The 26,204-nt window shown below is 57.2% G+C and overlaps 8 protein-coding genes across 8 annotated transcripts; 4 read left to right on the forward strand and 4 right to left on the reverse strand.

Moving 5' to 3' along the window:
• Positions 1-3,266: 3,266 nt before the first annotated feature.
• Positions 3,267-5,300, reverse strand: ACRALDRAFT_1073471 (uncharacterized protein). Its single transcript, XM_071018102.1, has 3 exons — positions 4,884-5,300; positions 3,404-4,815; positions 3,267-3,342 (listed from the first exon to the last, which is right to left on the reverse strand). The coding sequence occupies exons 1-3, from the start codon at positions 5,229-5,231 to the stop codon at positions 3,324-3,326; spliced, it is 1,779 nt and encodes a 592-aa protein (XP_070879870.1). The 5' UTR covers positions 5,232-5,300; the 3' UTR covers positions 3,267-3,323.
• A 232-nt stretch (positions 5,301-5,532) lies between these two features.
• ACRALDRAFT_1038203 (uncharacterized protein) lies at positions 5,533-6,828 on the forward strand. Its single transcript, XM_071015088.1, has 2 exons — positions 5,533-5,767; positions 5,827-6,828. Exons 1-2 carry the CDS (start codon positions 5,706-5,708, stop codon positions 6,719-6,721), a joined length of 957 nt encoding a protein of 318 aa, XP_070879871.1. The 5' UTR covers positions 5,533-5,705; the 3' UTR covers positions 6,722-6,828.
• A 197-nt stretch (positions 6,829-7,025) lies between these two features.
• On the forward strand, positions 7,026-8,406 carry ACRALDRAFT_1059404 (uncharacterized protein; the record flags this gene model as incomplete). Its single annotated transcript, XM_071016028.1, has 1 exon — positions 7,026-8,406. A coding segment is annotated over exon 1 (721 nt), but the record flags the coding sequence as incomplete, so codon positions are not given.
• Positions 8,407-8,843: 437 nt separating this feature from the next.
• On the forward strand, positions 8,844-9,099 carry ACRALDRAFT_2015796 (uncharacterized protein; the record flags this gene model as incomplete). Its single annotated transcript, XM_071019817.1, has 3 exons — positions 8,844-8,899; positions 8,949-8,979; positions 9,022-9,099. 3 exons carry the CDS (start codon positions 8,844-8,846, stop codon positions 9,097-9,099), a joined length of 165 nt encoding a protein of 54 aa, XP_070879873.1.
• Positions 9,100-9,218: 119 nt separating this feature from the next.
• ACRALDRAFT_1045993 (uncharacterized protein) lies at positions 9,219-15,092 on the forward strand (the record flags this gene model as incomplete). The annotated part of the gene is made up of 4 exons (XM_071015425.1): positions 9,219-9,244; positions 9,323-14,813; positions 14,876-14,960; positions 15,000-15,092. Exons 2-4 carry the CDS (start codon positions 9,655-9,657, stop codon positions 15,090-15,092), a joined length of 5,337 nt encoding a protein of 1,778 aa, XP_070879874.1. The 5' UTR covers positions 9,219-9,244; positions 9,323-9,654.
• Positions 9,238-9,598, reverse strand: ACRALDRAFT_2015797 (uncharacterized protein; the record flags this gene model as incomplete). The annotated part of the gene is made up of 4 exons (XM_071019818.1): positions 9,238-9,283; positions 9,352-9,399; positions 9,437-9,469; positions 9,540-9,598. The coding sequence occupies 4 exons, from the start codon at positions 9,596-9,598 to the stop codon at positions 9,238-9,240; spliced, it is 186 nt and encodes a 61-aa protein (XP_070879875.1).
• Positions 15,093-15,555: 463 nt separating the features above from the next.
• ACRALDRAFT_2092973 (uncharacterized protein) lies at positions 15,556-18,320 on the reverse strand (the record flags this gene model as incomplete). Its single annotated transcript, XM_071022611.1, has 4 exons — positions 15,556-15,977; positions 16,033-16,614; positions 16,682-18,068; positions 18,165-18,320. The coding sequence occupies 4 exons, from the start codon at positions 18,318-18,320 to the stop codon at positions 15,556-15,558; spliced, it is 2,547 nt and encodes an 848-aa protein (XP_070879876.1).
• A 531-nt stretch (positions 18,321-18,851) lies between these two features.
• ACRALDRAFT_2056816 (uncharacterized protein) lies at positions 18,852-25,462 on the reverse strand. The gene is made up of 3 exons (XM_071021786.1): positions 25,343-25,462; positions 19,820-25,224; positions 18,852-19,756 (listed from the first exon to the last, which is right to left on the reverse strand). Exons 2-3 carry the CDS (start codon positions 25,167-25,169, stop codon positions 19,152-19,154), a joined length of 5,955 nt encoding a protein of 1,984 aa, XP_070879877.1. The 5' UTR covers positions 25,170-25,224; positions 25,343-25,462; the 3' UTR covers positions 18,852-19,151.
• Positions 25,463-26,204: the final 742 nt, after the last annotated feature.

Genomic DNA, 26,204 nt, shown 5'->3' on the forward strand with positions numbered 1-26,204 from the left:
AGCCGCTACTGGGTAAAGGATTTGGTCGGTGCGACTTGGCGAATTCTATATGGATCGTTCAGGGGTCCAGCCACGAGGGTTTCCATGTGGCGAGACGCACTGAAGCCTTCTAGAAGACCTTCCGGCGCTTGTTATTACCATTGGGGTCAAATCCTACGGTCGATTTATCCGATGGCACCTCGTGGTACTCGGGAGGGTACCTGTATGGACGAGTCGGTTAGGTTACCATCCAGAAATTGTTGCGGGTGGCGAGGTGGGACGGGGATGATATGAAGTGGATGCTGCTGGATGCTGTTCTATATGGAGCATCCCGTAGTATTGAGTTCGTGCTGTGAAGCTGCTTGTGGGACGAATATTAGAAGGCTCGATGAAAGTCCTACTCCGCAAAGTACGTTGTATGGGTTCTGTCAGCACTACGGTTACTAGTGTCGTTGTTCATATTATTTCGATGTATTTCCGGCAAGAATCGACGAGTATACCCGGGAGATTGCGCGATGACCCTGACCAATTGTTGCCGCGGCCCTCGCGGCTCCTATTGTTGGTCGCGGCTTCGCGCTTATATTAGGTACATATTTACGAATACGTTGTACTCGGCGCTTACGGAGTACCGTCTTGTCCCTTCGCTGCGCCACGTTTGATTCGCTCATGGCTCGGGTCTCTCCGCCACCGTCACCGCCACTGAGACGATACAACGTATACACCCACCTCAAGATTCTCAATGCAGTGTCATCGGCTGCATGGCCGATGAGGGCCTCATTGCTCATCATTCAAGGCAACAGCAGCACGTCTCTTCTTTTTTCTCGCCTGGCCGCAGATACTTGATGGTCAAAGTCGATGAAGTCGTCCGGAAGTTCGACCGAAGAGCAAGCAATCACTTTTGGTGTAACCAGGCCAGCCAAATTGGTATCTCGGTGTCTCAGGCTTTGACGACCAGCATCCAGGCACCAAGAAGACAACGTAGTACCGTCTTTTTATTCAACCTGACTGGTGAATTCCTCTCAATTTGACCTCGAGTGGGTGACGTCGGATGCAGTTGTCACTATCCCGTGGCCTCGGCCGTGTTTGTAAGGTACTTTGTATTTTCCTCGCATTTTTATTTTCCCCTTTCTTTTTCTTCCGCATACTTCGTACCTCTACATGATACTATTTCCCCTTACCCCAGCAACTCCACAGGTCCATCGGATTATCAATCTTTTCACTCAAAAGCAGCCTTTTCATTTCTTCCAATTTCCGGATTACCAACTGCATGCGATAATCATAGCCAATGCTTTCCTTCAGCTTCCTCCAACCCGGCATCGTCAAGCCCGCTGAGGTAAGCATCGCAGCTTGAATGTCGTCATGAGCCACATCCCGTGACCTGGGTCCAACGACCTATGGCACAACGAAAGCCGGTGTCCTATCCTTAGACTTCATCCCTCGCTGCTGCCTACAAGTCCATCTAGTATCGAGTGTTTCCTTATTCATCACTGCCATCGGTCTTGTCCGACATGATAACACTAATCAACACTGAAACGCCGCGCATCTTTCCTGTATTAGCAATCTAGGACCCTAGGCCTGCACCGCCTATCATGGTGCGACTACGTGCCCTCGGGCTCCCGCCTTCACTCAGCCCTACGCGCCGCGATTAGTGATTGGGTTCTTTCCCTGGCCCTGGCCTCGTCCTTCCCTGTCGTAGTGGACCAGTCGACTCTCAAGATGGCTTGTTTGTCAACCCTGAAGCCAGGATCCTGACATATCGTAGGACTCTGCTTAGCGTCATAGGAATCAACTCTTTGTCAACCGGCTCATGGCATTTCAGACCCCTGTTCCCTGTCATCCCGAGGGCCCCCATCCTTTACCGACCGTAGGCCTGTCATGCCTCGCAGTGGGGTGTGTTACACCCAGGGATCCTTTCCACAGACTTGGGGCCCCTACACCACCATTCCAGCAAGTCCCGAGACCCATTTCCATTTTAGGGTCCTCGAATCATACCGGGCGACCCGCATTCGGATACTAAGTCGAGCTACGGACCCTTTGATGGCTTAGCTAGCATGACGACCGCTCACTGCCGGCAGTACGGGCTAGGTAGTCTCTGCCTGGCTTCTCGCTCGGGGTGTGCCGCGGAGGCCAGAAGCATTCCTTCCCATCACTGTCCTAGTCCTAGTCCTGGACGCAAGGCAATGACTTCGCCGCTGGTGTACGTTAGAATCGAGGGCTTCTGAGAAGATGCCTGATCTTTCCACGTCTCTATATAATGCCATGGACGGCCCCCTTGGAACGAGAAATAAATATCCCTACCATCAACACCATCAAAGCTTTCACTCCAGTGTCAACTCTCAAGCTCTTCCTACCACCTTCAGAACATACCCTCACTCACAAAGAACACCTCCATACTTCATCCTCAAATCTACCGAGCTTCATTCTCCTCCACCATTGCCAAGTAACAACTGAAGAGACGGCGACCACCTGCTGCTCTCCAACCACACCACGCCCAAGATCAACTCCATAAAATTCAATTCGACATACCTTGTTCCTTCAGAAACAATGGCGGACTTCACTCTTCATCTTGGCCCCTTCCCCGTCGTCTATGGACGCGGCGGTTACAACAAGGACGGAGACGAGGACAACAAACGCCAGAATTGAGGCCCTTCCGGCTACAATAAAGATGGCGAAGACGGAGATGAATGATGGCCATCTGACCATCTGAATCCCGGATGCGTTCATGGCATCGAGGAACCGAGGGCCCTCTGCTGCCCTCCTTACTCAACAAATGCGGTCACCACCGCCACCACCACCCTCACCATCACCATCACCACCTTCTTCTTCCTTTCCGCCTCCCGACATGCACACCCACACGAGGTCGCAGCTCTTCAGTCTGCTGGTCTCCTCGAACGAGAGCCGTCTCAGCGTCAACATTCCTCCCACGTTCTCCGGGGGAAAAGGCCAACTCTAGGACACCAAGACGGTTCAGACGCTGGAGTCTCGCGCCATTATGCCCCTGTTCTTTCGGCTTCTGTTTCGCATCTTCTGTTTCGATGTCTTCCTGTTTCTTCTTTGTTCGACACCTAGACTATGTTTGGTCATGGACCTCCCGGGTTTTCATGGATGGAAGGGATATAAAGGAGTGCGACGGTGGAGTTTTGTCTTCTCTTGGCGCAAACTCGGCGTTTGATGCACTTCATGGGCCGGTGGACGCATACCTAAGTGGCGCGGGAGCATGGATAGACATGTACTGTGGAGCTAGGAGTGAGAACGCCGGCGTCCCTGTCTGTGGAATTTGAGTCCCATAGAAATATTGCCAATTATTTTATTGCCTTTCATTATTATTATGATTATAAATTTTGTTATTTCCCCACGCAAAATCTGCCATCATGCATACGTCAACTTACGAATCCAGAGCGGTGCAAAGTGGGTTGAGACTTACTTTTCGAATATAACGCCCAGTACCTCCTCGACATCACCAGACTCTCCTCGGCCTGTGATCTTGGCGAGGCAGTCGGCGGCATACCTCAGGTACTCGGCTGCAAGCACAATATCCGGCTCCTCCTCTGCTTGTTCCGATGGCTGCGTCACCTTGGTGTACTCCTCGAGCCAGTTTCGGCACTGCTCCAAGAGCTGCCTCTGCCTTTCGGTGACCCCCAGAAGATCTTGCATGTCGGCAGGTAAAGACGTCATGCCGGCAAACGAGCCTGCCAGCTCGTCGATCAAGGCATGCACGCCGCCACTGTCTACCGACGAGCCGAGCTGGGCGTCCTTGCACGAAATGGGCATCACTTTAGTCTTCTCTAGCGCCGGCGCTTGAGCGCGTACGGTAGCCCGAAAATCGTCGACGAGGGTAGAGAAGAGGGTCTCATCCACGGCGTCCCGCTTGTTGACCACCAAAAAGGACTCTTGCGCCTGCGCCGCGATCTCCAGGGTCTCCTTGTCGTATTCGATGCTGAACCCGCCCTGGGGATTCGGTTCGACGGCGCCCAGCACGACGACCACGTCGGATTCGAGCGCCTTTTGCTTCGCGCGACGGATCCCCTCTTCCTCGACGATACCGATGGGTTCGGCGCCGCATCCGCCCCGGAACCCGGCCGTGTCGGCAAAGGAACATAGGTACCCGCGGATGTCGAGGCTCACCTCGACAATGTCGCGCGTGGTGCCGGCCTCGACGGAGACGATGGAGGCCTCGCGGCCCACGATGAGATTCATGAGCGAGCTCTTCCCGACATTCGGGGGCCCGACGAGGGCGATGCGGATGCCGCTGCGCAGCAACTCACCGCGAGCGCTCGCGGCCTCGTGGTTGCGGATGCTGCGCAGCATCTCGTCCACCATGGCGGTGACGTTCCGTAGCAGCTCGGCGGGGGACTCGTCAAAGTGCTGGTCTTCGGAAAAATCGATGAGGGCTTCGATCTCGCCGCGGGCCAGGAGGAGCTGGGAGCGCCACGACTCGTAGGTGCGGCCTAGGGCGCCCGAGTTGCCGCGGACGGCGGCGCGGCGCTGCTGCTCCGTGTCGGCGGAGAGGGTGTCGGCCAGACTCTCGACCTGGGCCAGGTCGAGGCGGTCGTTGATGAAGGCGCGGCGGGTGAATTCGCCCGGTTCGGCGTAGCGGACGCCCGCGGCGCACTTGGGGATGGCGGCCAGCACGGCCTTGATCGTGGCTGGGCCGCCGTGAATGTGCAGTTCGAGCACATCCTCACCTGTTACTGTCTTTGGCCCCGGGAAGTGGATCACAATGGCGTCGGAATCGAGAATGTTCAGGCCATCTTGCGCATGACTGTCGATGAGAGTCCGAACAGTAGCGTAACGGGGCTTGAGTGGCGCCTTGGATGGGCAGAGGCTCCGGTAGATCTAAGCTGAGATTCAGTTGTGTGTCATTAGAATGAGAAGTGAACGGGGAATCGCTGGAAGAGACCTACGTCGAGGCAAGCTGGACCAGAAATACGGATGATGGCGATGCCAGCTCGTCCTTGGGCAGTAGACACAGCATAAATAGTATCTTCGACGAAGCTTTGCTTAGCCGGGAGTGTTGTATAATGGCGTCTATGGTTCCGCCGGGGCAAAGTTGATGATGGTGTTCGTGTTCCCAATCTTCTTACTGGGAATCGAACTGCCGTCAACGCCTTGGAAACTCCCGGTCTAGAAATTCTAAGATTGGAAGATGCACCAAGTCCCGAGTTGGACGCGATGGTGAGAGACCGGCATGACTGCTGAGAGGTGTTCCCGATACGGCCGAGAATCAGCACCCCGGAACGGGAGGACAGCATTGACCTAATTCGCAGCCCTATGTCTTCAAAAAGATATAATAATAATAATACTTGAACGATTTGAGGATGGATAGGCGACGCTTGATGTTGATGAGGTACGGAGTACAAAGTATGTACTCGGTACCTTGGTACCTGTGGAGAGCTACGATGTTTGGTCGTCATTTATTGGATGGGTGGTCGGTCCGTCTCGACCCTATCTTATCTCTTATCTTATCTCCAAGCCTGTTTCGAGACCCCTGTCTTGCGAGCTCTCGAAAATTTCTGGTACTTGCTTGAGTTTTGTCCAGCCTCCAAAAAGGAAGAAAAATCTCTGGTGCCTCTACAGTCGAGGTGGGCAACAACTAATCCAGCACCGAAAACCTTTAACGACGGACTTGTCACTTGTCTCTTGCCTTCTCTTCCGCGCATACACACGAAACCGTTTCTTTTCATCCTCTTTTCTCTTTCGTCTTTTCGGATATCTTAAAGCCCACCATGGCGAGCGACAGTGTCATTTGGGAGATTATAAACAATCAGTTCTGTGCCTTCAAGATTCAGTAAGTTATAATCACTTTCCGGGCTTGCCACCTGTTTTCTTGCTCACACAATGCCTCAGCACGGACAAGAAACAGACATTCTGCCGCAATGAGATGAACGTCACTGGTTTCTGCAACAGGCAATCCTGCCCGCTTGCCAATTCCCGTTATGCCACCGTCAGGAGACATCCGACCAAGGACACTCTCTACCTGTACATGAAGACGATCGAACGTGCGCACATGCCGTCGCGGCTATGGGAGAAGATCAAGCTGCCGAGGAACTACGCCAAGGCCCTCGAGATGATCGACGAGCGCCTCATCTACTGGCCCAAATTCATGATCCACAAGTGCAAGCAGCGCCTCACACGCCTGACGCAGGTCAACATCCGCATGCGCAAGATCGCCTCGGAAGAGGCTCGACTCGGCGAGAGACTGGTCCCCAAGCTTGCGAACAAGGTGCGGAACCGGGAAGAGGCGAGGGAACGCAAGGCGGAGGCGGCCGCCAAGCTGGAGCGCACCATTGAGCGGGAGCTCATGGAGCGGCTACGGTCCGGAGCCTACGGCGACCAGCCGCTCAACGTCAGCGAGTCCATCTGGAAGCGCGTGCTGGGTGCCATGGAGAAGGAGGGCGAGGCCACGCGGGACAAGGACATGGACCCGGGCATCGAGTCGGAGGAAGAGGGCGAATTCGACAGCGAGGCCGAGTCGGAGGACGACCTTGAGAAGGAGGTTGAGTACGTGTCCGACTTTGAGGAGAGCGAGGACGAAGGACTCGAGGACATTGAGGACTGGCTCGGCAGCGACGAGGAGGACGATGACGAGGATGATGAGGATGACGAGGATGACAGTGAGGAGGATACCAAGCGCAAGGCGGGAGACAAGCGGAAGCGTGGCCGGGCTATCAAGATGAACAACAAGCGAGCCAAGCAGAAGGCGCTCGAGCGGCCCAAGATTGCCCAGGAGTTGACCTGGTAAGAGGTGGCATTCTGGATTATGTCAGGACTCGTTGTACTCCTTGGCGTCAAGAGTTGGGAGGGATGTCGTAAATCTTTCTTTGTTTTATCGCTTTTTTTTTTTTTTTTGTAGCCATGTCAATTTATACCCAAAACGAATATCTGTCTCTGGTGTTATTGTTTTGTCAACTCCTTTTGGTGGTGTCTGTCCATTCATGATGTCCCGTCGCCTGGGTCAGGTAGCTCAGGTACGTACCTTACCTTGGCACTGTCCCACCACACTTCTCCAGGAAGCCATGTGAGCACTGAAACATCACCTGCAACCCCTCGCCCTTCCATTGCCGTCATCAACTCGAACCAAAATATTCCTCCCACACTACGTTACACAATACACAATTTCATACCACACGCGACCATACGAGTACCGACCATCAGCTGATCGTTTCCCATCCTCTGAATAGCATCCTGGTCTAACCACGCGGTACAAAAACGCTTCCCTTTGCGGGCAAGCGAGACAAAACATGTCGTGGTACAGCAAGCTCCTGACCCACACTACCTTCAGCCGACTACTCGCGAGCGAAAACGACGGCGACACCGAAGACGACACCCATGTGTGCCGGGTGCTAAGGGCATATTACACCGAGCAAGGCCGGTCCTTCCCGCCCTGGCTACCACCCGACCCCAAGGCTCCCCCGCCCGCAGCGCCCGTCTCCTCGCAACCACAAGTGGGATCCCGCTACGGCGGCCTCGCGCACCAGCAGAACCCGTCCGGCTCGCTCAGCTCCCTGTGGGACTCGAACCCGACACAACCGCAACAAACACAACCACCACAGCATCAAAGACTGCAGGGATCGCAGAGCCTGCGTCAACACCGCGTTGCGGCGCCGGCGTCGCGACCGAGCCCGTTCGACAGGGGCGGCGGGGGGGTGGGTGACGTGCACGGAAGAGAATCGGCTACGGCTACGGCACCGCCGACGAACCAGCCGGCGGGCGGCGGATCGGCGCAGGATAGACTGAAGCAGCGGCTTTGGGGCGGGGGCTCGAGGACCACGAGCCCGGGGTCGGGGACGCAAGGTCCCTTTCAGCCACCGGGTTCTGGGTCTAGTGGGTATGGTGTGGGGGGGACAGCGAGGGGAGGTGGTGGTGGTGGTAGCGCTGGGGATAGACCTTACATGGGGGCCAACGCAAATTGGAACACAGGGGCACCTAGGGGAGGTGGCCTTCCAAGTGGACCGAAGATGAGATGATGGCAGACTGGGAAATATGAGCGGTCTACAGGCGTCTGTTGACATTAAAGCGACCATGGATGGATAGATTCTACGACTCATGGGTATGGTGTAGACTCTGGTCCGCCGGCTGACGTTTAGGCCGAGAAGGGAAACGTCTGTGTTCTGGAGAGACTGGTGATATACCCACAAGTCGCAGGAGATGCTGACCAGGCGGTGTCCAGTTATGCTGGGCAGACAAAGGAATACCTCCGGGAATCTTCTCACCGAATGTTCTTAAATCATCCAGGCAAACTTATGAGTGCACCTCGCTCGGACGAGGCACTTCATTAGGTCCAATACATGATCTATCTCCGGCATGGGTGATGAAGTCACCTGTACTGGTCGGATATTTGACTGGGATCATTGATAGGAATGCTACTGTACGAAGTACTTGGTGCTGGGTCAGAAAATAGACCGAACCCAGTGTCTGCCTTACGCTATGCCCTTGCATTTATAACGAATGGTACTACACATTATCGATTTGGAGGCGGTTGGCAAGATGATCGTGCTGTCGATTAGACCACAAGTCCGCCATCCTCTTATTGGTACGAAGTAAGCTCCAGTAACACCGAGTTGGCCTTGCTGCGTGATACCTTGGCTATCGTCCTGTAGAGCATAACTTTGGGCAACGCCAAGCCAATATTCCACATGTATCGTAGAATAAGCTCGCGAAGGTGGGAAAGCCCGACATAGGCTGACCCAATTGGAGAAAATACCTTGTGGTGAGACTCGAACGGCGCAATTCATAACGATGGTGTGAACTCGGCTACTTTGGCTAGCAAGCACTATTTACATGGACGTAGATGCAGTGGTTGAGCATTTCGGCAGAAGGAGGCGTCATAGAAGGAACTATAAGTTAGCATCCCGGCGTTGACGATGCCCTCGTCTTTTGCTTCACACATTCGTACACCATTACCAAGGTTCGACAACGCGTTGAGCTATAGTAGATAGGTACTTAGTACACCGCTGTACGTACTGCAGAACAGTGCCACTTGCGGCTAAGCCTCGGGAAGTGGGGCGTTAGAAGCGCTTTCCCCATAGTCCTGTGGCATAGCCCGGGTACCTGGAGCAGTACATGTACTTGCGTCAGCAGATCAACCTGAAAGCAGTTTCGGGAAGGCAAGCCTGGTGAGTGCTTCGAGAAGTGCTCTTTCCTGCTTTACTACTTCGTACTCCGACTAATCACCACCCATAAGAACTCCCTTTCCCCTCTCCTTCGCTTTAATTCCCTCTCGTACCGTCCTATATAGACTCATTTACCACCTCCCGTTCAGAAGGTTCGTAACTTGGTCATACATACGCGTACTTTGAGGGCTCTTTCGTTATGCTGACTTGATACTATAAAACGAAAACAGTTATATCAGTTTCCGTCGTTAATATTTACCTGCCTGCCCTTCTGGCTCTCTCTCTCCCTCCTGCGTGGGCCAGCGAACTGGAAGACATCACCACACCGATCCCTGGACGCTGACGAAAGGAACACATCGACATCAGCAGCCTCGAGACTACAGCATCGTCTAGCAGGAACCTCTCTTACTAGAACCTTTCGCACCTATTCGACTTGCTCACCCCTACCTCGCACTGCGGGCCTCCTCCCGACCTTCCTCTTCGATTCCCGACTTGGAAAAAGCCATGAGCTTCCTGACGTTTTGATACCCATCGCCCTAATTCTACCATTTCTCTTACAACCATGGACTATTCTCGGTTGCGAGCTGCCGCTTTGCGGGACGGCGAGGACGAAGAAGCCGTTACCGTCGACACCCGCGCTTTGATAGATAAAGTGCTCGCCCGCTACTCGGGAGAATGGACGACCCTACGAGAGCTCATCCAGAATGCCGCCGATGCCCAAGCCACCACCGTCAAGATCAAGTGGGAAACCATGCCCTCGACCTCGGTAGCCCTTCCCGCGAATCCCAGCTCATCCGACCTGCTCAAACACACCATAACAAACCATACCCTGCGGCGCCTTGTCGTACAAAACGACGGCCAACCGTTCACGAAAACAGACTGGGGCCGTCTCAAGAGGATTGCCGAGGGGAATCCGGACGAGACAAAGATTGGCGCTTTCGGTGTCGGGTTCTACAGTGTCTTTGCCGACTGTGAGGAGCCGTTCGTGAGTTCTGGAAATGAGGCCATGGCCTTTTACTGGAAGGGTAATGCCCTCTTCACCAAGAAGACGACCTTGCCCCCCGATCAGTGCACCCCCGATACCGCTTTCGTTCTCGACTACCGCAATACGACCACCCCCTTGCCCAACCTACTATCCGTCTCCCAGTTTCTCGCCACAAGTCTTACTTTCGTGTCCCTCGGCCGAATCGAGTTCTGGATAGATAACTGGATGATCGCGTCGTTGCAGAAGAAGTCGTCCCCGAGTGCCAGCGTACCCATCCCGCGAAACTTGGAGACCAGAACGAGAGAGGGCCTGATGACCGTGACATCTGTTGGTCGCACGAGCACGCAGATCGATGCCTCCTTCATGGGCGTTATTGGATGGAAGCCCCAAAAGACCGCCTCGGCAAAACAGTCCGACGCGTACACCGTGGGCGCAGAGGTACCCTCGTTGCGGAGCTTCTTCTCTCGCCTCACAGCAAGTGCTTCGCACGCGGGCTTGCGAGGCAAAACCCACAAAGAGGAGGCCGCGCTCCAAGAGACCATAGCCGAGGACGTGACTAAACAGTCCACATCGACGATATTCCTCCGGGCAACGACGGCATCTATCGTAACCAAGGTGCCACCGTCCTTTTCTGTCGAGCTGGAACGTGCCACCAAAAAGCCGCCGCCCAAGACGACGAGGATTGCCATCCTGACCTCTTCCTTTGACGAAACGCAAGCATCGGAAGACGCCAACTCTGACCCCATGTCCAAGTCGGTCGACATCTTTGCTTCGGTTTTGCCCAGCAAGAAGCCTGGTGGCCGCATATTCATCGGGTTCCCGACCACGCAGACGACGGGAGCAGGGATGCACGTTTCCGCCCCCTCGGTGATCCCGACGGTGGAACGAGAGGCCATCGATCTGAACGCCCGATGGGTCAGAACCTGGAACATCGAAATGCTGCGGGCGACAGGAATTGTGACCCGCTTGGCGTTTATGAACGAGATGGGCGACCTCGACTCGAAACTCCGCAAGTCTGTTCAGGCGGGCGCCAAGATGACGGACAAGGACGTGGGCAAATTCATGCCCGAAGCTCTACACATCCTGAAGACCTTCACCTTTGGCGACTCGACGCCGAGCGGCCAAGTGGCTCAGATCATTGAGGAAGCCTTCTGGACCTCGTTCAAGACGGCATCCATCGAGGTGTACTCGTCTCGCGGCGTACTTTCAACCTTCCAAGTTCGCCTCGACTCTGACGAGATGAGCAAGTTCGTCGACGGCATTCCTGTCGTCCCTCCCGAGCTCAAAAGCGATCCGTTCGTAAAGAAGCTGATTGATTTTGGTCTGATCAACCCCATCACCGTGGACGACGTACACAAAGAACTGGGCACCAAGGCACTGGACAAGGACCAGCTAGTTCACTTTATCCTCTGGGCTGGAAAGAAGTCTCTCATCGGCGAGCTAGACCCTCCCAGCAAGACACGTCTGTTGGACGTCGCCGTAGCTAGCGTGAGCCAGGATGGCGGTGACCAAGGACATGTCATCGCCCTGGGTTCCATCACGAACTACCTGGTCCCCAACGTAATACCGGCATCCCTTCCCGTCCCTCCCACTACCATGCCCTACGCTTTCACCAGCACGTGCGGGGCTCGGGAGCTGAAGGCCCTAGGCTGGGAACCCCTCGAGATTGTGCCCTGGTTACGATTCCTGTTGGCCTCCGCTTCCGAGAAGCCGGACGACCAAAATATGACCAAAACACCCAAGTTTGCCGTACAAGTACTGACCACCGTATCAAAAGCCTGGGATAACCTGAATCCGAACATGAGGAATACGGTCGTCACGCTCTTACAGGCACACACCGTCATGCCCACGAAAATGGGCATGAGAAAGCCTACCGAGTCGTTTTTCCCGAGTGTCAAGCTGTTCGACGATCTTCCCACCATGGAGGTCTCCGGCAACCTAAAGGAAAAATTCCTGGTCGCCATCGGCGTCAGGAAGACGGTCGATCTTGACACCATCTTCACCCGCCTCCTCAATCCGTCGTCGGAGAACGCGAGCCTGCGATGGAGCCACATGGAGCTCATCAGGTACCTGGCCTCGGTTCAGGATGACATACCTGCGGCCGATCTGAAGAAACTCACGACATCGCGGATTTGTCCTGCCGAAGCCGGGCCTAAGGGCTTGGAGCCGACCAAAGGCACCAAACAGTTGTACAAGGTCTCGGACCTCTACGAACCCAAAGATACACTCAGGGCGCTGGGACTACCACTGCTCCAGTGGCCGGGCCCACCGGGAAGCTTCCGAATCAGTAGCATCGAGGGAAGATTTCTCGTCAAGCTCGGCTTGCGACAATATCCCTCGGCTCCCGAATTGGTGGAGATGATGGTCGGAACAGACGAGGAACGGAGAGTCCAGGCAATGACCTATTTCATCGCGAATCATCACATCAACGGGTACGGGGCTTTCAACTTGGCCGCAAGTCCCAAGGCCTTCCTGCCGATACAAGGGAACGAAAAGAGACTGGTTCCACCATCAGCATGCTTCACGAATGAGGCCGCGGCCATCCTCGGATTCGACATTCTCAGACGGGACCTCCATCCACATGCAAACAAATTCGGTGTCGAGATGGACCCGCCCATCACAAGCTGTGTCGCCCAGTTGCTTGCGCGGCCGCCGCAAGACCATCGGATGGCCACCAAACTCTTCGCATATTTCGCGCAGCGCTTGGGCGATCTCGGGGGAGCCAATCTAACCAGGCTTAAGGACGCGCCGATCGTGCCGGTGCATCGCTCACAGGCTCCGGACGGGCATGAGAAGTCGGGGGCCGGGACGACGTCGGTTACTCACATCAGCCCGCAGCGATGTTACCTGGGAAGCTCGACGACCTACGGGGACATTTTCGATTTCGTTGATTTCGGCACAGATGCGAATGCGTTCCTTTTCAAATGCGGAGCTAAAACCGAGCCGACGAAGCAGGAGATTGCCCACCTCGCCTGTAGCGAGCCTGCCCGTCTCCTGAGCACCTTGCAGAGCTCGGAGAAGTATCTGTCTTTGCTGAAGTCTCTCGCCGAAAATCTGCCGGTCCTGAAAAGAGATAAGGACCTTTTCCGGAAGATGAAGGCGGCGCCGTTCCTCCTCGCTTCCAAAGACATCACTTCTCCGTCGAAGGATAAGCTCGTCGATCTGGACGACGAGGACGAGGAGCCCATTAAGCAATATCAGCTTGCCCCCGCCAGCCGCATCGCCGTTTTGGACGATATCATCAGCTACAGGCTCTTCAGGGATCGCCTGATGGTAGCCCCCGAGGAGGAAGTTCTCGAGGACTTTTACCTGGAACTAGGCGCCCAGCCCCTCAGCAGCCTCGTGTCTGAGGAAGTCAAGATCGGACCGCATGCGCAGGATCAGAGGAGTGCTGTAGAGCTGCGAAAGCACGTGTTGGAGCGCTCCAAGATCTTTCTTCACGAATATGCCAACTATCGGCGTGAAAGTATCAAGCATGATTCGAAGTGGCTGGAGAAGAACCTGAATGTCGAGGTAGTTCGTTCCGTTGCCCTCCGCCGCACGCTCAAGGTCAATCACGCCCAGTCACACCTGGAGAAAAGGTCGGCTGCAAGTGTGCGCTTGAAGTCGGGCTGGGTTCTGTACGTGGCCGCCGACGGCCGTCCTGACATGTACCAGGTCGGCCAAGCGATCTGTCAGCTCCTGTTGGCCAGGCCGAATCAGCAAGCCTATCTCTTCTTTGAGCCGTTCTTGACCCTGGACCTGCTTGGATTACGGGCTAGAGGATACAATGTTGACCGTATCTTGCGCGCCAAAGCCGCGCAGGCCAGGATCGCGGAGGAAGAGAGGCGCAAGGCGTTGGAGGCGGAGCAGCGACAAATTCATCAGAGGGAGGAACAGTGGAACAGCAGGGAAGCCAGGGCAGCCGAGGCGGCACGAGAGGCCCCAAGGACGCCCAGGCCCTCCCTGCCGGCCATGCCTGGCGCCTTTGGTAGCGATAGTCCCGAGGATGCCCAACCGGCCGCGAACACCGAGCCGTGGAGGCGAGGCACGGGTGGCTTCTTCTCGAACATCACCCGCCGGCTCGGTTTCGATACGGACCATGATGCGCACCAGAAGCCGCCGCAGCAACTTCCTGGCGCATCGGCCGAGGACGATCAGCACCTGTCGACCCTCGGCGGCGGATCCCAGAGCGGGCAGCGGCAGCCTCTGGACGACGGCAGGGTAACGAGTCCGGCAAAGGTGGAACAAAATCTCCTAAACGCCATCCAGGCGACGAGGTCTCACGATTCGAACCACTTGTTCTCCCCACCGCGTGTCAACGAGGTGAAGGAGCAGGCTACGTACTGCGACAGCACGCCAGCCAAGAACATCGTGTTTGTCGCCGAGGCTTCCAACGGGATGAAGGTCTACGCCGCTAAGGACGTGTCTGCGGACCCATCCCGCTTCCTGGGAACGCACACCGGCGCCATCAACGCATTTGCGGCGCTCTTGGTCGAGGTCGGCAGCGTCTACTCCCTGTCGCCCCGGGCGCTCCATATGTTCTACGACGAAACGGGCGGCACTATCGCCTTTAACAGCAACGGCAGCATCTTTTGCAATTTGCGGTTTTTCCTCCAGCTCCACGCCAACAAGCTCGTCGGCCCCCGCCAGGGCGAGGCGAGAGCCGAAGTGGCCGTGTGGTGGTGGGTTGTGCTGGCTCACGAGTTGGCGCATAACTTGGTGGAACCCCACAACTCTGACCACAGCTATTACACGTATGTCTATGGTGTCCCCGGTGCTCAAGTGGTTTTCTTTTCCAGCTAACACAGTCTTGTAGGGAATCATTTATTCAGCAGTACTTTGGCAAGATGATGGCGAAGGCGCAGCAGTGGAGGATGGCGGCGAACCCCTCCACGCCATCGGTGGCTGAAAGGGCGCCGCCGGCGGAGGGCTCCTCTCAGAGGCAGCGTCCTCATTCCCGTCATGAACCTCTGGGCGCACCCCCTCCTTATAGCGAAGGAAACCTGCCTGGCATTCTACGGAACAGGTCCTAGATTTTTTTGTTGGTTAGGTGTCGTCTTACCATTGCATCTACGGCAGCCCGCATCGCATTGTTTTTGGAAGAGCTTGGATGGCGTTTCTGGCGTCCAGATAGAGGGAAGATCAGAGGGCATAGTTGGTCAATCTCCAGTGTACGGACGAGACTGGGTCGAGTTGTTGTCCAAGTAGATGGGATACGACATCTCGGCAGTCATAGCTGAAGGGCAATACGGAGGAACGTGATAATAAGAGTATGATGAGAGACTTGGACCGTATGATGACTTCAAACACGCGTAAATGGAAGATGTCTGCAGTGAAGGACGAAGCAACCCAATACGCCGCCAAACTCCGCCCTGAGTGGTCCGTTTCGCTTCCGTGGGAGAACCCCTTCAACGCCCTTGCAGCCCGAGGAGTTTCGCCATTATCCCTGAAAAACAAACCAAATGTACCCTCTTAACATGTCAGCGTAATGACGCTTCATGGCCTCCGCTCAGCGGGCACCCCGTCCCCTTTGTCAGCGACGACTTTGCGGGGCAAGGTTTCCAATTTGCGGCTCAGCAGGTGTCTAAGCTCGGGCGTGAGGATCTTCTGCGGCTCCTCCTCTATTCTCGCAGCTGGGCCTTTGCCCTTATCCGGTTTGGGATTCTGCGGCGACGACGGCGAGATGGGGCCTTCACGGGTGTTGCTTGCGGACGCGGGACCAGGCGACGACGACGCATCCTCGGCAGCCGAGGAGGAACCGGGGCGGATCACGGCAGCTTCGGGGCTCTTGAGCGGTCTAGGGGGCGGGAAGTTTCCCTTCTTGTCGATGGCTTCGACGAGGCGCTGGAACCGGCGGAAGAGGGCCTCGGCGCGGATCAGGGTGGACTCGAGGTCGATTGTGTTGGATAACTCGTTCACTGCGGGTTGTCATTAGTCAAGCCGAGGAAGGAGAGAGGCTTCGCTTCTGCATACCGTACTTGAGCACCTCGTCAAAGTGCTTGAGATGGTTCATAATGACGTCGCGGTGCTTGTCCAGGATGGCGAGGGCGACGAAGAGGTGGAAGCTGCTGGACAGGTAGTCTGTCCAGAGGACCTCCCACAGGCGGAGGATGTCGGGCCAGGCAAACTCGCGCTTGAACCAGACCAGGAGCATGCGGAAGAAGAAGAAAAAGTTTGTGCTGTCGGCGGCCTGCAGGTGCTTGTACAGCTTGGGGTCCATGAACTGGACGAGCTGGTCGAGGGTGAGGAGCTGGGCGCGCATGCCGGACTGGTCGCGCAGAAAGTTGGGCTCCATGCGGTCCATGAAGCGCTGGAAGGCCCAAAAGGCGACGGCGTCGTCCTGCATGACGGCGTAGAGCGGGGCGAGGAGGTCGGACATGCCCTGGACGTAGCCGAGATCCCGGTTGTACTCGTTGTAGGTGAGGAGCATGTCCTTCATCTGCTCGAGGTGGACGTTGGTGCCGACCTCGGAAAAGGGCGAGTCGGGATCGGGGTGGGGGGTGTCCTCGCCGGCGAAGATGGCCACGTTGCGGTCAGTTCGATGTACGTCCTTTTCTGCGAAGCGTGTCAGCGATATATCCTTGGTGTCCTTTGGTATGTAGTTAGGAAGACAAGACTGTACCAATGCGGCCGCGCTGCTCTCTCCACCATTCCCCCACCTCGCCCTCGCCGCCGTGGTCGACAAGCCTCTCCCACCAGGCGGCCTTGAGCTTAACAAAGGCGTCTCGGAGGGAGTAAATCTGCGCCTTGCGCTCGTCGGCGGTGGAGTACCAGTCGTAGACGCCGAGGAGGAAGAGCCAGGCCTCCTTGCGCACGCCGTCGTCGGGGTCGAGCCCGCCGTGGAAGACCCTCTCCTTGACTTCGTCGATCGTGATGGAGAGCCTGCCGGTGGACTCGTTGAAGAAGCCGTTCCACTCCCTGAGGGTGACGGGGCGCCTCCTGTCCCCGAGCGACATGGTGCTGCTGCCGTGGACGAGCTCGAATTCGCCCACGTCGGTGTCTTCGAGTTCAAGGACGTCCTTGGCTGTCCATATCCTCTGGCGACGGTCGCGTTCGCCCTGCTCGGCGATGCCCATGGCCCAGCGGGCGAGATAGATCCTGGCGCTGTCAAACTCCTCCTGGATGGTCTGGACCTCCGGGTTGCGCAGGAGGCGCCTCACCTGCGGGGGTAGGTTGGGGTTCTGAAGGGCGTCCTGGGCGGCGCGGCGGGTGAGGGTGGTGACCTTGCTGAACTTTTCCATGATGTTCCAGCCCGTCTCCTTGACAAACTTGACAAAGGGATCCATCTGGGCATCTTTCGTGCTCGGACTACCGACGGCATCGCCACGGCGGCTGCTGCTGGTCGGACGGGAATGCCCAGAAGCGGTGGCGGTGGGCTTTCCACCAAAGGCGACACTATCCTCGCGAGACGGCTCGACGAGGTATATATTGGGCTCGGCCTCGGAGCGTTCGATGGGAACATAGCGACGTAACCAGCGCAGGACCTCGTCACCGCCCCAGAACATCTCCCCCCTCTCGCCAAAGGGGTCGAAAGTGTCACGGGTCCTCTTTTTCCGTTTGAGGATGGTGCTCTGGCATTCGTTGTCGTGGAAGAACAGGGCCGGGAAACTGTCGCCGGCCCGCGTGTTGATGATCAGAGAGCCGTACCACCAGCCCAGGCTCGGGGGTCGGACCAGCAGAGAGTATACGGCAGAGACGGGGATGGCGAAAGCGTAGTTCCCCAGCGAGCCGGAGTGGGTGGTGACGGTCGGCGGGGGAGGCACAAGGTAGGACTGCTTCGGGGGAGAGTCGGCATCGCTAAGGTCGACCTTGACGTAGATGCTCTCGGCAGCTCCCAGGGAGGACTCGGGGACCCATGCCAGGAGCAGGTCAGAAGACGCGGGGGACGCGGGTTCCTCGGTGGCGGAGGAGGGTGACGATGGCCTCTCATCTCGAGGGCCTTTCTGTTGTAGGAGGGCTACGTAGCCGGGGATGTTGTCCTTGGCGGAGGGCGTTGGATGGAGGTAGACCTGGAGGTATGATGTGGATCACGTCAGTTTGCTGTGCTAGGAATAAGATACGCAGAGCCAGCTCCGGGGAGTCATCTTTATCTTCCTCTTTCGTACCTTGCTTTTAGAAAATAAGAGCTTCACTCCACGTCCCGTCTCGGTGTGGGTGACGGTGTTGTACTCGCCCTCGTCATCGTCGCTCAACGCGTAGTAGCTCTCGTTGGGAGAAGCAGATCGCTCTGGCTGCTGGGCGGGCAACGAGGGTGAGGTCATTGCACGTTGAAGCTGGCACAGCAAAGCCAGTCGGTGGAGGGAAGGGTTTTTGTTCTCTTCTTCTTCCGTTAGGTGTACAACTCGTTTGAGACGGTGGTGATGGAGGAGGAGAGGAGTTGGTGATGATTTGTGCAGTCACGAGGCGAGGTCGAGCAAGAACATGTGATACGAGTTGGGATGTACTTTTGGTATCTAGGCGCTGCTTTGTATACTTTCTCTTCAAGTATGTCCTTATTATGGTCACGTCATCAACCAGAGAGAGTACCTGGCGGGGGCGGGGTATGCATACGTAACGCGCCACGACACTGCACCGCCCGACGAAAACTAGGCAGGTACTTGAAGTGGCTCAGCTCTGAGTACGGTGTAGGCGTCTCACTTGGAGAAACGATGCTCAAGTAATGTATCGTGTACCTAAAGTCAAGGTACTTCCTTCGGAAATCTTCACATATTCAAGAGCCAGGACAGACGTTGATATAGCATCAACCGTAAGACACGAGTCCAACGTTAGGTATCAACTTCTTCAATCCGCAGCTTCATTTCTAGCCACGTTTACCAGAGGCAACGTAACCCATAACCACTGTATTTAGGCAGCAGCATTAAACACTCCACGGACAAGGACCAATACAGCTGTATATTTATACAAAACGCCAATAGTATGATAATAATACCGTCTCGCTGGTGTCGTCCATGGGAAGCCGACAGGCAGAGAGAATGAATGCATGCTGTTCCCTGCCGTCAAGGCTCCAACGGCAGAAAAGTGAAAAGCAAAAAACACAGAAGGGTTATTCATCGTACAAGTCAAAACCAACCACCCACCGCCCTTCCTTTCGCTTACTTGGCCATAACGTCTATATATCGACCGCTCTTCCTCGCCTTCCTCGCCCCACCCTTGCGCGGTGCCGCCGGGCCAAGGAGGTCATCGATGCTGCTGGCGTTGCTCATGCTGGTCGTCGGCCGGCTCGGCGGTCCGCTCGGCGGCCCACCTACACTCTGGCTAGACACAGACCGTGCCATGGCCGGAGGTCCGCCCGGCGGTCCGAGGCTCCCCTGAGACGGAGGCCTCTCCTGTTGCGACAGGGCTTTTGGTCCGTCCGATCCGACCGGTGTCAACCGTGGTGGTGGTGGTCCACCCGCCATGGGAGGCGCTGATGCCGCCCCTCCCGCCGGCGGAGGCGAGGGTGTGTTCGCGTGGGACCGCGGCGCCGACTTGGGCGGCGGTGGCGTCGCCGTCTTGGCCTGGGTTTGCTCTGCTCCGGCCTTCTTGTTGACCCAACGCTTCAGTTCGGGGTCGTACACGAAGCTGCTGGCTTCTCCAAGTTTCGCCTTGATCGGCTTGTTCGGTTGCTGAATCTCCGCTGCCGGCTCCTTCTTGCCACCGAACCAGCTCGCGAACCCCCATCCCTTCTTGGCCGACTGTTGCTGCTCCGCTCGCTTGGCTGCATCGTTCTCGTCAGTCATGAAAATAAACCTAAAAAACCTGGGTCTTGAAAATGTCTCACCGTCTTCCTCGGCCGCCTTCCGGAACATCTCTTCGTTTTCTCTATCCTTCTCCTCCTTCGTCTTTTCCTTCGGTCGGAGCGCCGGAATATCATCGTCGTCGTCATCCATGATGCTCTTCTTCTTGGGTTTCGCCTCGCCGTCTTCCTCGTCCTCGTTCTGCGGTTCGTAGGAAGGAGGTTCGTAGCTATATGGCTGGTACGACGGCGGCTCATACCCTCCTGCAGCCCCCGATTCCTCCGTCTGCGACTCGAGCGGTTCGCTGGGAACCATCGACGGCGGTTCATAACCGGACGACAACGGCTGGAATCCCTGGCCGGGGTGGCTCTCTCCTTCGGTATCGGCAGGGATGAAAGTCCCCGTGGGAGCGGCGGTAGCAGGATGCTCGGAACCATAAGGTCCATACGGCGAGGACGCCGGAGCGCCATCACTGGGTTGCTCGGCTGTGGTAGCCGGTGCCGCCGCCGACTGCGTCTGCAATGGCATGGTAGCCGAAGCGGCATTCGGGGAGCCGTATGGCTGCGGCATATAACTTCCCGCACCGCGGCCTGATTGCGACTCCATTGACGTCCTCCCCGCCGGCGTGTACGGCGTGTGCGGGGTGTACGGGGCGTACGGCGAGCCCGCCTCGTGAGACCCCGAGGAAGCCGCCGGCTGGGCCGCCGCCGGGGCATAACGCGACGCCGCCCTCGTCGCTGGGACAGGAGGTGCAGATGCCGTCGCATACCCATCGAAATTCGACACCGACGGCGACGGGCTGATCGTCGGCGTCCCGCCCGCAAGGTGTGCGAACGGGCCGGCCTCGACGCCCTTCTCGCCATGCGCCCCGGCCTCGGCCCCTTCCGACTCGTCGCCCGCCACGAACTTGTTGAACCGGTTCCACATGCTATCCGAGACCTTGTTCATGCTCGGCTTGGAGATCCATGACGACGACCCTTCCTTCGGCGCCTGCTTGAGCCTCTTGGTGAGATCGTCGACCGCCGCCTCCAGGACCGCGTGGTGATAAGGCGACCTCTTAGTCTGTGCCACCATCGACGCCGCGATGCCTTCGCAGTACTGCAGCGCCTTGTCGCGGAACCCGTGCTCCGCCAGCGTCACCGCGTGCTGCAGCTTGTAGGCCGCTAGGTGCGGTACACCCGCAGCCATGCTCCCGTTGGCCAGTGACAGCCCGTATTCGTACACTTCGCTGAGCAACAGCGCCTCCGTATCCTTGGCAAACTGCTCGGCTTGCGTCCGGTGATCGGCTCCCAGGAGGACGAAGCTGGCTGACGGGTCGTCCAGGCCGCCGAAAACCGTGGCCTTGCGCGCAAACAGGAAGCACACGTGCGCCGCTTCTGCCCTGCCATACGTCGACAGGAGGTTACCCAAAGCGTTCAATGCTCGGTTGTCGTCCGCGCTCCGGTTGCTCAGCACCAGCCCCAGCGTCTCCCGCCACTTGTCCAGGCCGTCCAATGCATTCTTGGCCGGGCCCGTCGCCGACGCCGTGTTCACAAGATGAAGTCCCGCCCGGGCGTGGCTTGGGACGAGCTCATCGACACACTCCTCATGGTTGCCGGCGAAGATGTTGTACAGCGCCGCGATCGACTCGTTGTTATGGCCCGGATAGTTGACCTCCTTGCGCACAAACTCCTGCGAAACCTGCTTGTAGAGATCGGGAGACACCGTGTTGGAGATGAGCATGGCATGGCCCCACAGACGCTTGTCCGCGGCTGCCCAGGCTGCCTTTTCGCGCTCGCCAGCGAGCAGGTGCTTGCGGATCTGCTCGACCGCCCCGGCATCCACAGCGTCCGCCTGCATGGTCGTGGTGGCCGACGTATCCAAGACGGCGGCACCACTCCCGTACAGGGGCGCCGCCTCGCTGGGCTCGTTCTGCTGGCCGAGGCAAAGGACATCTCGCACGGCCTTCTCCACCTGGGGAGAACCCTCGAGCGTACCATCGTATTCGATGAAGATTGCGAGGATCTTCCAGAGGAGCACCCTTTCTGCGGCACGCTTGTCTTCGTGGGACAGGTGCGTCTGGAAGGACGGGTCTGGAAGGCTCTTTTCCAACGCCTCGATGCCCGCTGTCAGCCAAGCAATCGTCTCTTTCTTCTTCGACTTGCCCTTGAGCGGACCGGGGAACTTGACGAGAGTTTCCTCCAGCGGCAGGACGTCTTTGATGCTTTTGATCCGCACTTCGCCAGGCGCACGCACGATCATGGGCGCTGCCTGCCCTATGCCGTAGCGAGGCACATCCTTGGGGAAAGACGTGACAGTCGTTCCGCCAACGCCCCAGGTAAACAGAGGCACGCCTTTCCACCTCTGCAGCGGGTCGTTCTCACGCCCGTCCGTAGGGGCCACCATGCTGAAATTCTGCGACGGTCCACGTGGACGGCCCGACGATCGCGACGCTGCCGCCGCATAGGCACCGTGGGCGGGCTGCGAAGACTGGGAGGAGGTAGGTCCATGCATGGAAGACGGCCGGACCACAGTCTCACTGGCTTGCGTCTCGCCACGGTTCCCAAACATCGAACTCGGCGACTGGGTCTGCGACCTCCGAGGCGGGGCAAATCCCTGGTCTGTTGGAAGACTCGGCGGTTGCGGCGCGTAGTTGGTGGCGGCTCGCTTCGGAGGCGAAAGTATTGCCTGCGAATGGCCGGGAGGAGGCGGGGTGTGGCGCCCGGCAAGCGAGGATGTCGGGGTATCCTTGGGTTCCGTCGAAGCCGCGCCAGGGGTATACCGGCCACTGCTGGGTGGAGGAGGTTGTGGTCCCTTAAAATCGTCTTCTTCTTCCACCTCGTGCGTCGGTGGCAGGGACGGAACGCGTTGGAGTCGCGGCTCGTGATGTGAACTGAGCCGGCGATCTTGTGACGGTGAGAGTTCGCCGTTGGGAAGTGGCGCGGACTGTGCCCTCTCATGGGATATCTCAAAGTGCGCCAAAGGACTAGAGGTCCGCGGTTGATGCGGCAGGGCCGTGGGGGGCGGTACCGAGGTGTAGGATGCCGAGGGTGTCCGTGAGCCGGTGGGCGCCGGGGAATACCTGCTACTGGATGACCCCGGGCGCACTGTTCCGTTCACATAGGGACCCTGCGCGGGGGCGGGCGAGTATCTGCTGTTGCTCTGCATGGCAGGGGACGGTTGCGACGCTGATGGCAGAGGCGCGTATGGGCTGACGCGCGGGGGCGCAACCAAGTTGGGAAACCCACTGGCGGCATCATGCTTCGGAGAGTCTGTAGTAGGGAAACTCGGTTCCGAGGCCGACGAAGGCAACGAGCGGGAGATGGGACCAGGAGGAACGGTCGAGCTGGGCTGAGAGGGTGAGGGCAAACGATGACTCTGACGTGAGATGGGCCGCGGCCTCGAAGTAACTGGGAGCTCCTCAAAGAAGCCCTCGTTCTGCCTTGGAGGCGGTGGGGTCGGCTTCTGGGCCATAGGAGGCGTCTCACCGGGTCTGCCTGCTGGCGGCGGGGGAAGACCTGGTACCGGCGACATCTGAGCTTGCATACTCGAGCTCCTCGGAGGTAGCGACGTCGGCCCTGGATGAGACGTCCCAGTGTTCCGCGGGAGATGCTGCAGGCTAGCGCGCTTCCGGGGTTTCACCACTTCCATGGGCAAGTCGTATGGCGATGTGTATCCGCCCTTGGACTTGTCGGCAAAGCTCTGGGCCTTCGGGGCCTCGGCATGAGCTTGCGGGGCGCCGTAGGTAGCCTGAGATGGTGGTGGTGGTGGCTGCATGCCGTAGGGAGACGCAGCTGGTGTGAAGGCCGGTGCGCCGACTGAGGGTGGGAAGGTGGTCATGGGGGACGGTTGAGGGCTGAGGCCATAGGACGACTGCGGAACAGGCATCGCTGACGTGGCCGCAGGGGTATAGCGCGCCGGGAAATCATGATGCAACGGCGTGGTAGCTGCCGAGGTGGTGGCCGGGACTGGTTGGAATGATGGCTGCGGAGTTGAAGAGGGTTCATCGTCATCTTCGAGAAGACCTTCATCGTCGCTGCCCAGGAAAGCAGCGGGATTAATGGCCTCCGAGCCACCGGGCGTATCCTCGAGGAGAAAATCATCCTCATCGTCGTCGGCAGCAAAGGCGGCCTGCCATTTGGCAGCTAAATCGTCACCATTACCAGACTGATCGGTAGTGCCCTGATCGGCGGCGGGTTGTTCTTGTGCCGGCATGGTAATTCCCAGGCCCTTTTCCCCAGTGGGCGTCTGGGCATCACCAGAGCTATCGTGGTTGTCGCCGTCCTCCCCCGCCTCGGGCATGTCATCCAAGGTATCTGTCCTGGCCATTGGACTCGCACTTAGTGCATTCATGACTTGCATGGTTGACTTGCGCTCGAGTGTGAAGCCATCATGGCCGTCCGGTTGAGTTTGGTTAGCGGAAGATGATTGGATCTGGCTGAAGAAGTCGTCGTTGCCTTCCGACTCGTCTTCGAACAATGCAGCGGCATTGGTGTCGGCCTGGGTGTCGTCCGGCTGTTTCGCACCTGCTGTTTCCCGAGGGATGAGCGGAATGCCTTCTTCGAAACGCGAATCCAACTCGTCTCCACTGGTATCCGTGGTGCCGCGACCGAAATACTGAGGTTCGTCAATCGGTCGTGGTGAATCATGCGATGAACCAGGTTGTTCGTCCGCGGCATTTGACATGTTGAACTCCTGGCCTGTGTCGCCGTGGTTCTGACCGTCGGCCTCCAGCTCTCGCATCACGTCGTGGGCCTGGCTCGAAGGTAGGGACTGGTCAGGCAGGTGAGTGTCCGCCGAATTCATAGTAGGCACGGCAGGGAACGAGTTGGTTCGGTCGGAAGGTGGCATGAATTTAAAAGGGTCTGTGTTGGTGCGAGACAAGTTCCACTCCGGATCATCGTCATCGTTGAAGTTGACTTCGTGGGAGACAGTCCGCGCGAAGGAGACGGTGCTCGAATGGCCCAAAGCAGGACCGGTTGACGTAACCTCGGGCTGGGCATCTTCCTCTTGAAGGGGTTGCGTCTGCGCATGGTCTTCGGGTTTCGGCGCGCCAGTATGTTCTGATGATTCTACGGGAGGAACGGAGTTTTCTGCATTTTCTTCGGCGCCAGGTTGAGTAGAACTGGCAGGGACAGAGTTGGAATCATCTAGGACAGGCGGCCAGTCATCGGTAGGTTCATCGTCGAACCAGGTATTGGAATTCCCCGTGTTCTCATCGAGTGCTTCCACCGGGGTCTGTGCTTCTGTAGAGTCATCTGAAGTGTGTTCTGTCTGTACTGGTTCGTCCTGAACACGATCATTCGAGCGCGGTTCGGAGGTGGTATGTGGATCAGACTCGGCAGGGCGCTGTTCGACGGCGGCATTAGGCATGAGGGCCGGATGCCACGACGAATTCTGTTCGTCGGAGGTCATGGCAACGAAATATTAGTATCTTGTCGTCTCGGGGTCTCGAAAAGAATGGCAAGGACTAGATAAGGCGAAACGTTAGCAACCGAGATTCGCCAGCCAATATAGGGGCAGATCAAAAGGGGGGCCGAGCAGGTGACTCTCGAAGCAGGATGAGGGGGATGGGATAACGAACGCACATGTATAATGAAAAACAAACACGACAGAAAATCTACAGAGAACCCCGAGGACCAAGCGCCATGATGGATGAAGATGGGGGAGTACGATGTGTTGGACAAGTTGGACAAAATGGAGAAGGTTTGACGGATAGAAAAGTAAGGTCAGGTAATCTCTCTTGAGGCAAGCTGGCAGTTAAGGGACGGGTGGCGCTCCCCGCGACGGCAGTCAGTACGGTACGTTAGATACAAGTACACTTTCTATTACTTTAAGCAGTGTGATGTACTTGGGAATTAAGTTTCTCCCTAGCAGTGTTTGGCCAAGGCTGCGGGTCGTCCGTCATTCCGCGCCCAAAGGAGCGAACCCACCGGACTTGTACCGTACTTATCCGTCTTTCGGATTGCGCTGCAAGATGCGGAGTACAACGTACATGTACACCTGTCATTGTGGTTCCAAGTTGACACCTTTGCGAGATGTTGATCTAGATCATGTACAAAGTACTCTGTAACTCAATGCGAAAGCACACAAGCCAGCCGGTTTGGTGAAGGGAGTGGCATAGTGAGCTCTTTTCCGTTGTATTTACCGTTCTTACTAGGATAGGCGCATTTACGGGATCCTCACGTAGCGTACCTGGATTGCATCCTCATGAGAAGACGGCTAAGATATCCCGTAGCTTTTTGGGCAAGAACACGTCCGAGTTTTCCCCGAGTTCTCTTAAAGTTACTGAGCCCGATAAGACCAACGGAACAATTCAACAATCCACTGCCGGTCCGTGTACGCATCGCGACCTTGCCGAGTTGCCTCTATCGAGTCGCCGCACCATGGAGCATCTCAAGCGCACTTCGTATTCTAGCCAAAAAGATACCCAATGAACCAATCACTCTG

This window comes from Sodiomyces alcalophilus (genome assembly GCF_042370955.1).
Source record: "Sodiomyces alcalophilus JCM 7366 unplaced genomic scaffold ACRALscaffold_1, whole genome shotgun sequence".
NCBI lineage: Eukaryota > Fungi > Ascomycota > Sordariomycetes > Glomerellales > Plectosphaerellaceae > Sodiomyces > Sodiomyces alcalophilus.

What these genes read in the sequence shown, in the direction of transcription:
- ACRALDRAFT_1073471 (XM_071018102.1), bottom strand. Translation starts at nt 5,231, where the DNA reads ATGCTGTCCTCCCGTTCCGGGGTGCTGATTCTCGGCCGTATCGGGAAC. An exon ending in CTGGTCCAGCTTGCCTCGAC is followed by an intron (nt 4,816 to 4,883) that starts GTAGGTCTCTTC and finishes ATCTCAGCTTAG; the next exon opens with ATCTACCGGAGCCTCTGCCC.
- ACRALDRAFT_1038203 (XM_071015088.1), top strand. Translation starts at nt 5,706, where the DNA reads ATGGCGAGCGACAGTGTCATTTGGGAGATTATAAACAATCAGTTCTGT. An exon ending in TTCTGTGCCTTCAAGATTCA is followed by an intron (nt 5,768 to 5,826) that starts GTAAGTTATAAT and finishes ACAATGCCTCAG; the next exon opens with CACGGACAAGAAACAGACAT.
- ACRALDRAFT_2056816 (XM_071021786.1), bottom strand. Translation starts at nt 25,169, where the DNA reads ATGACCTCCGACGAACAGAATTCGTCGTGGCATCCGGCCCTCATGCCT. An exon ending in GAAGGCGGCCGAGGAAGACG is followed by an intron (nt 19,757 to 19,819) that starts GTGAGACATTTT and finishes AGAACGATGCAG; the next exon opens with CCAAGCGAGCGGAGCAGCAA.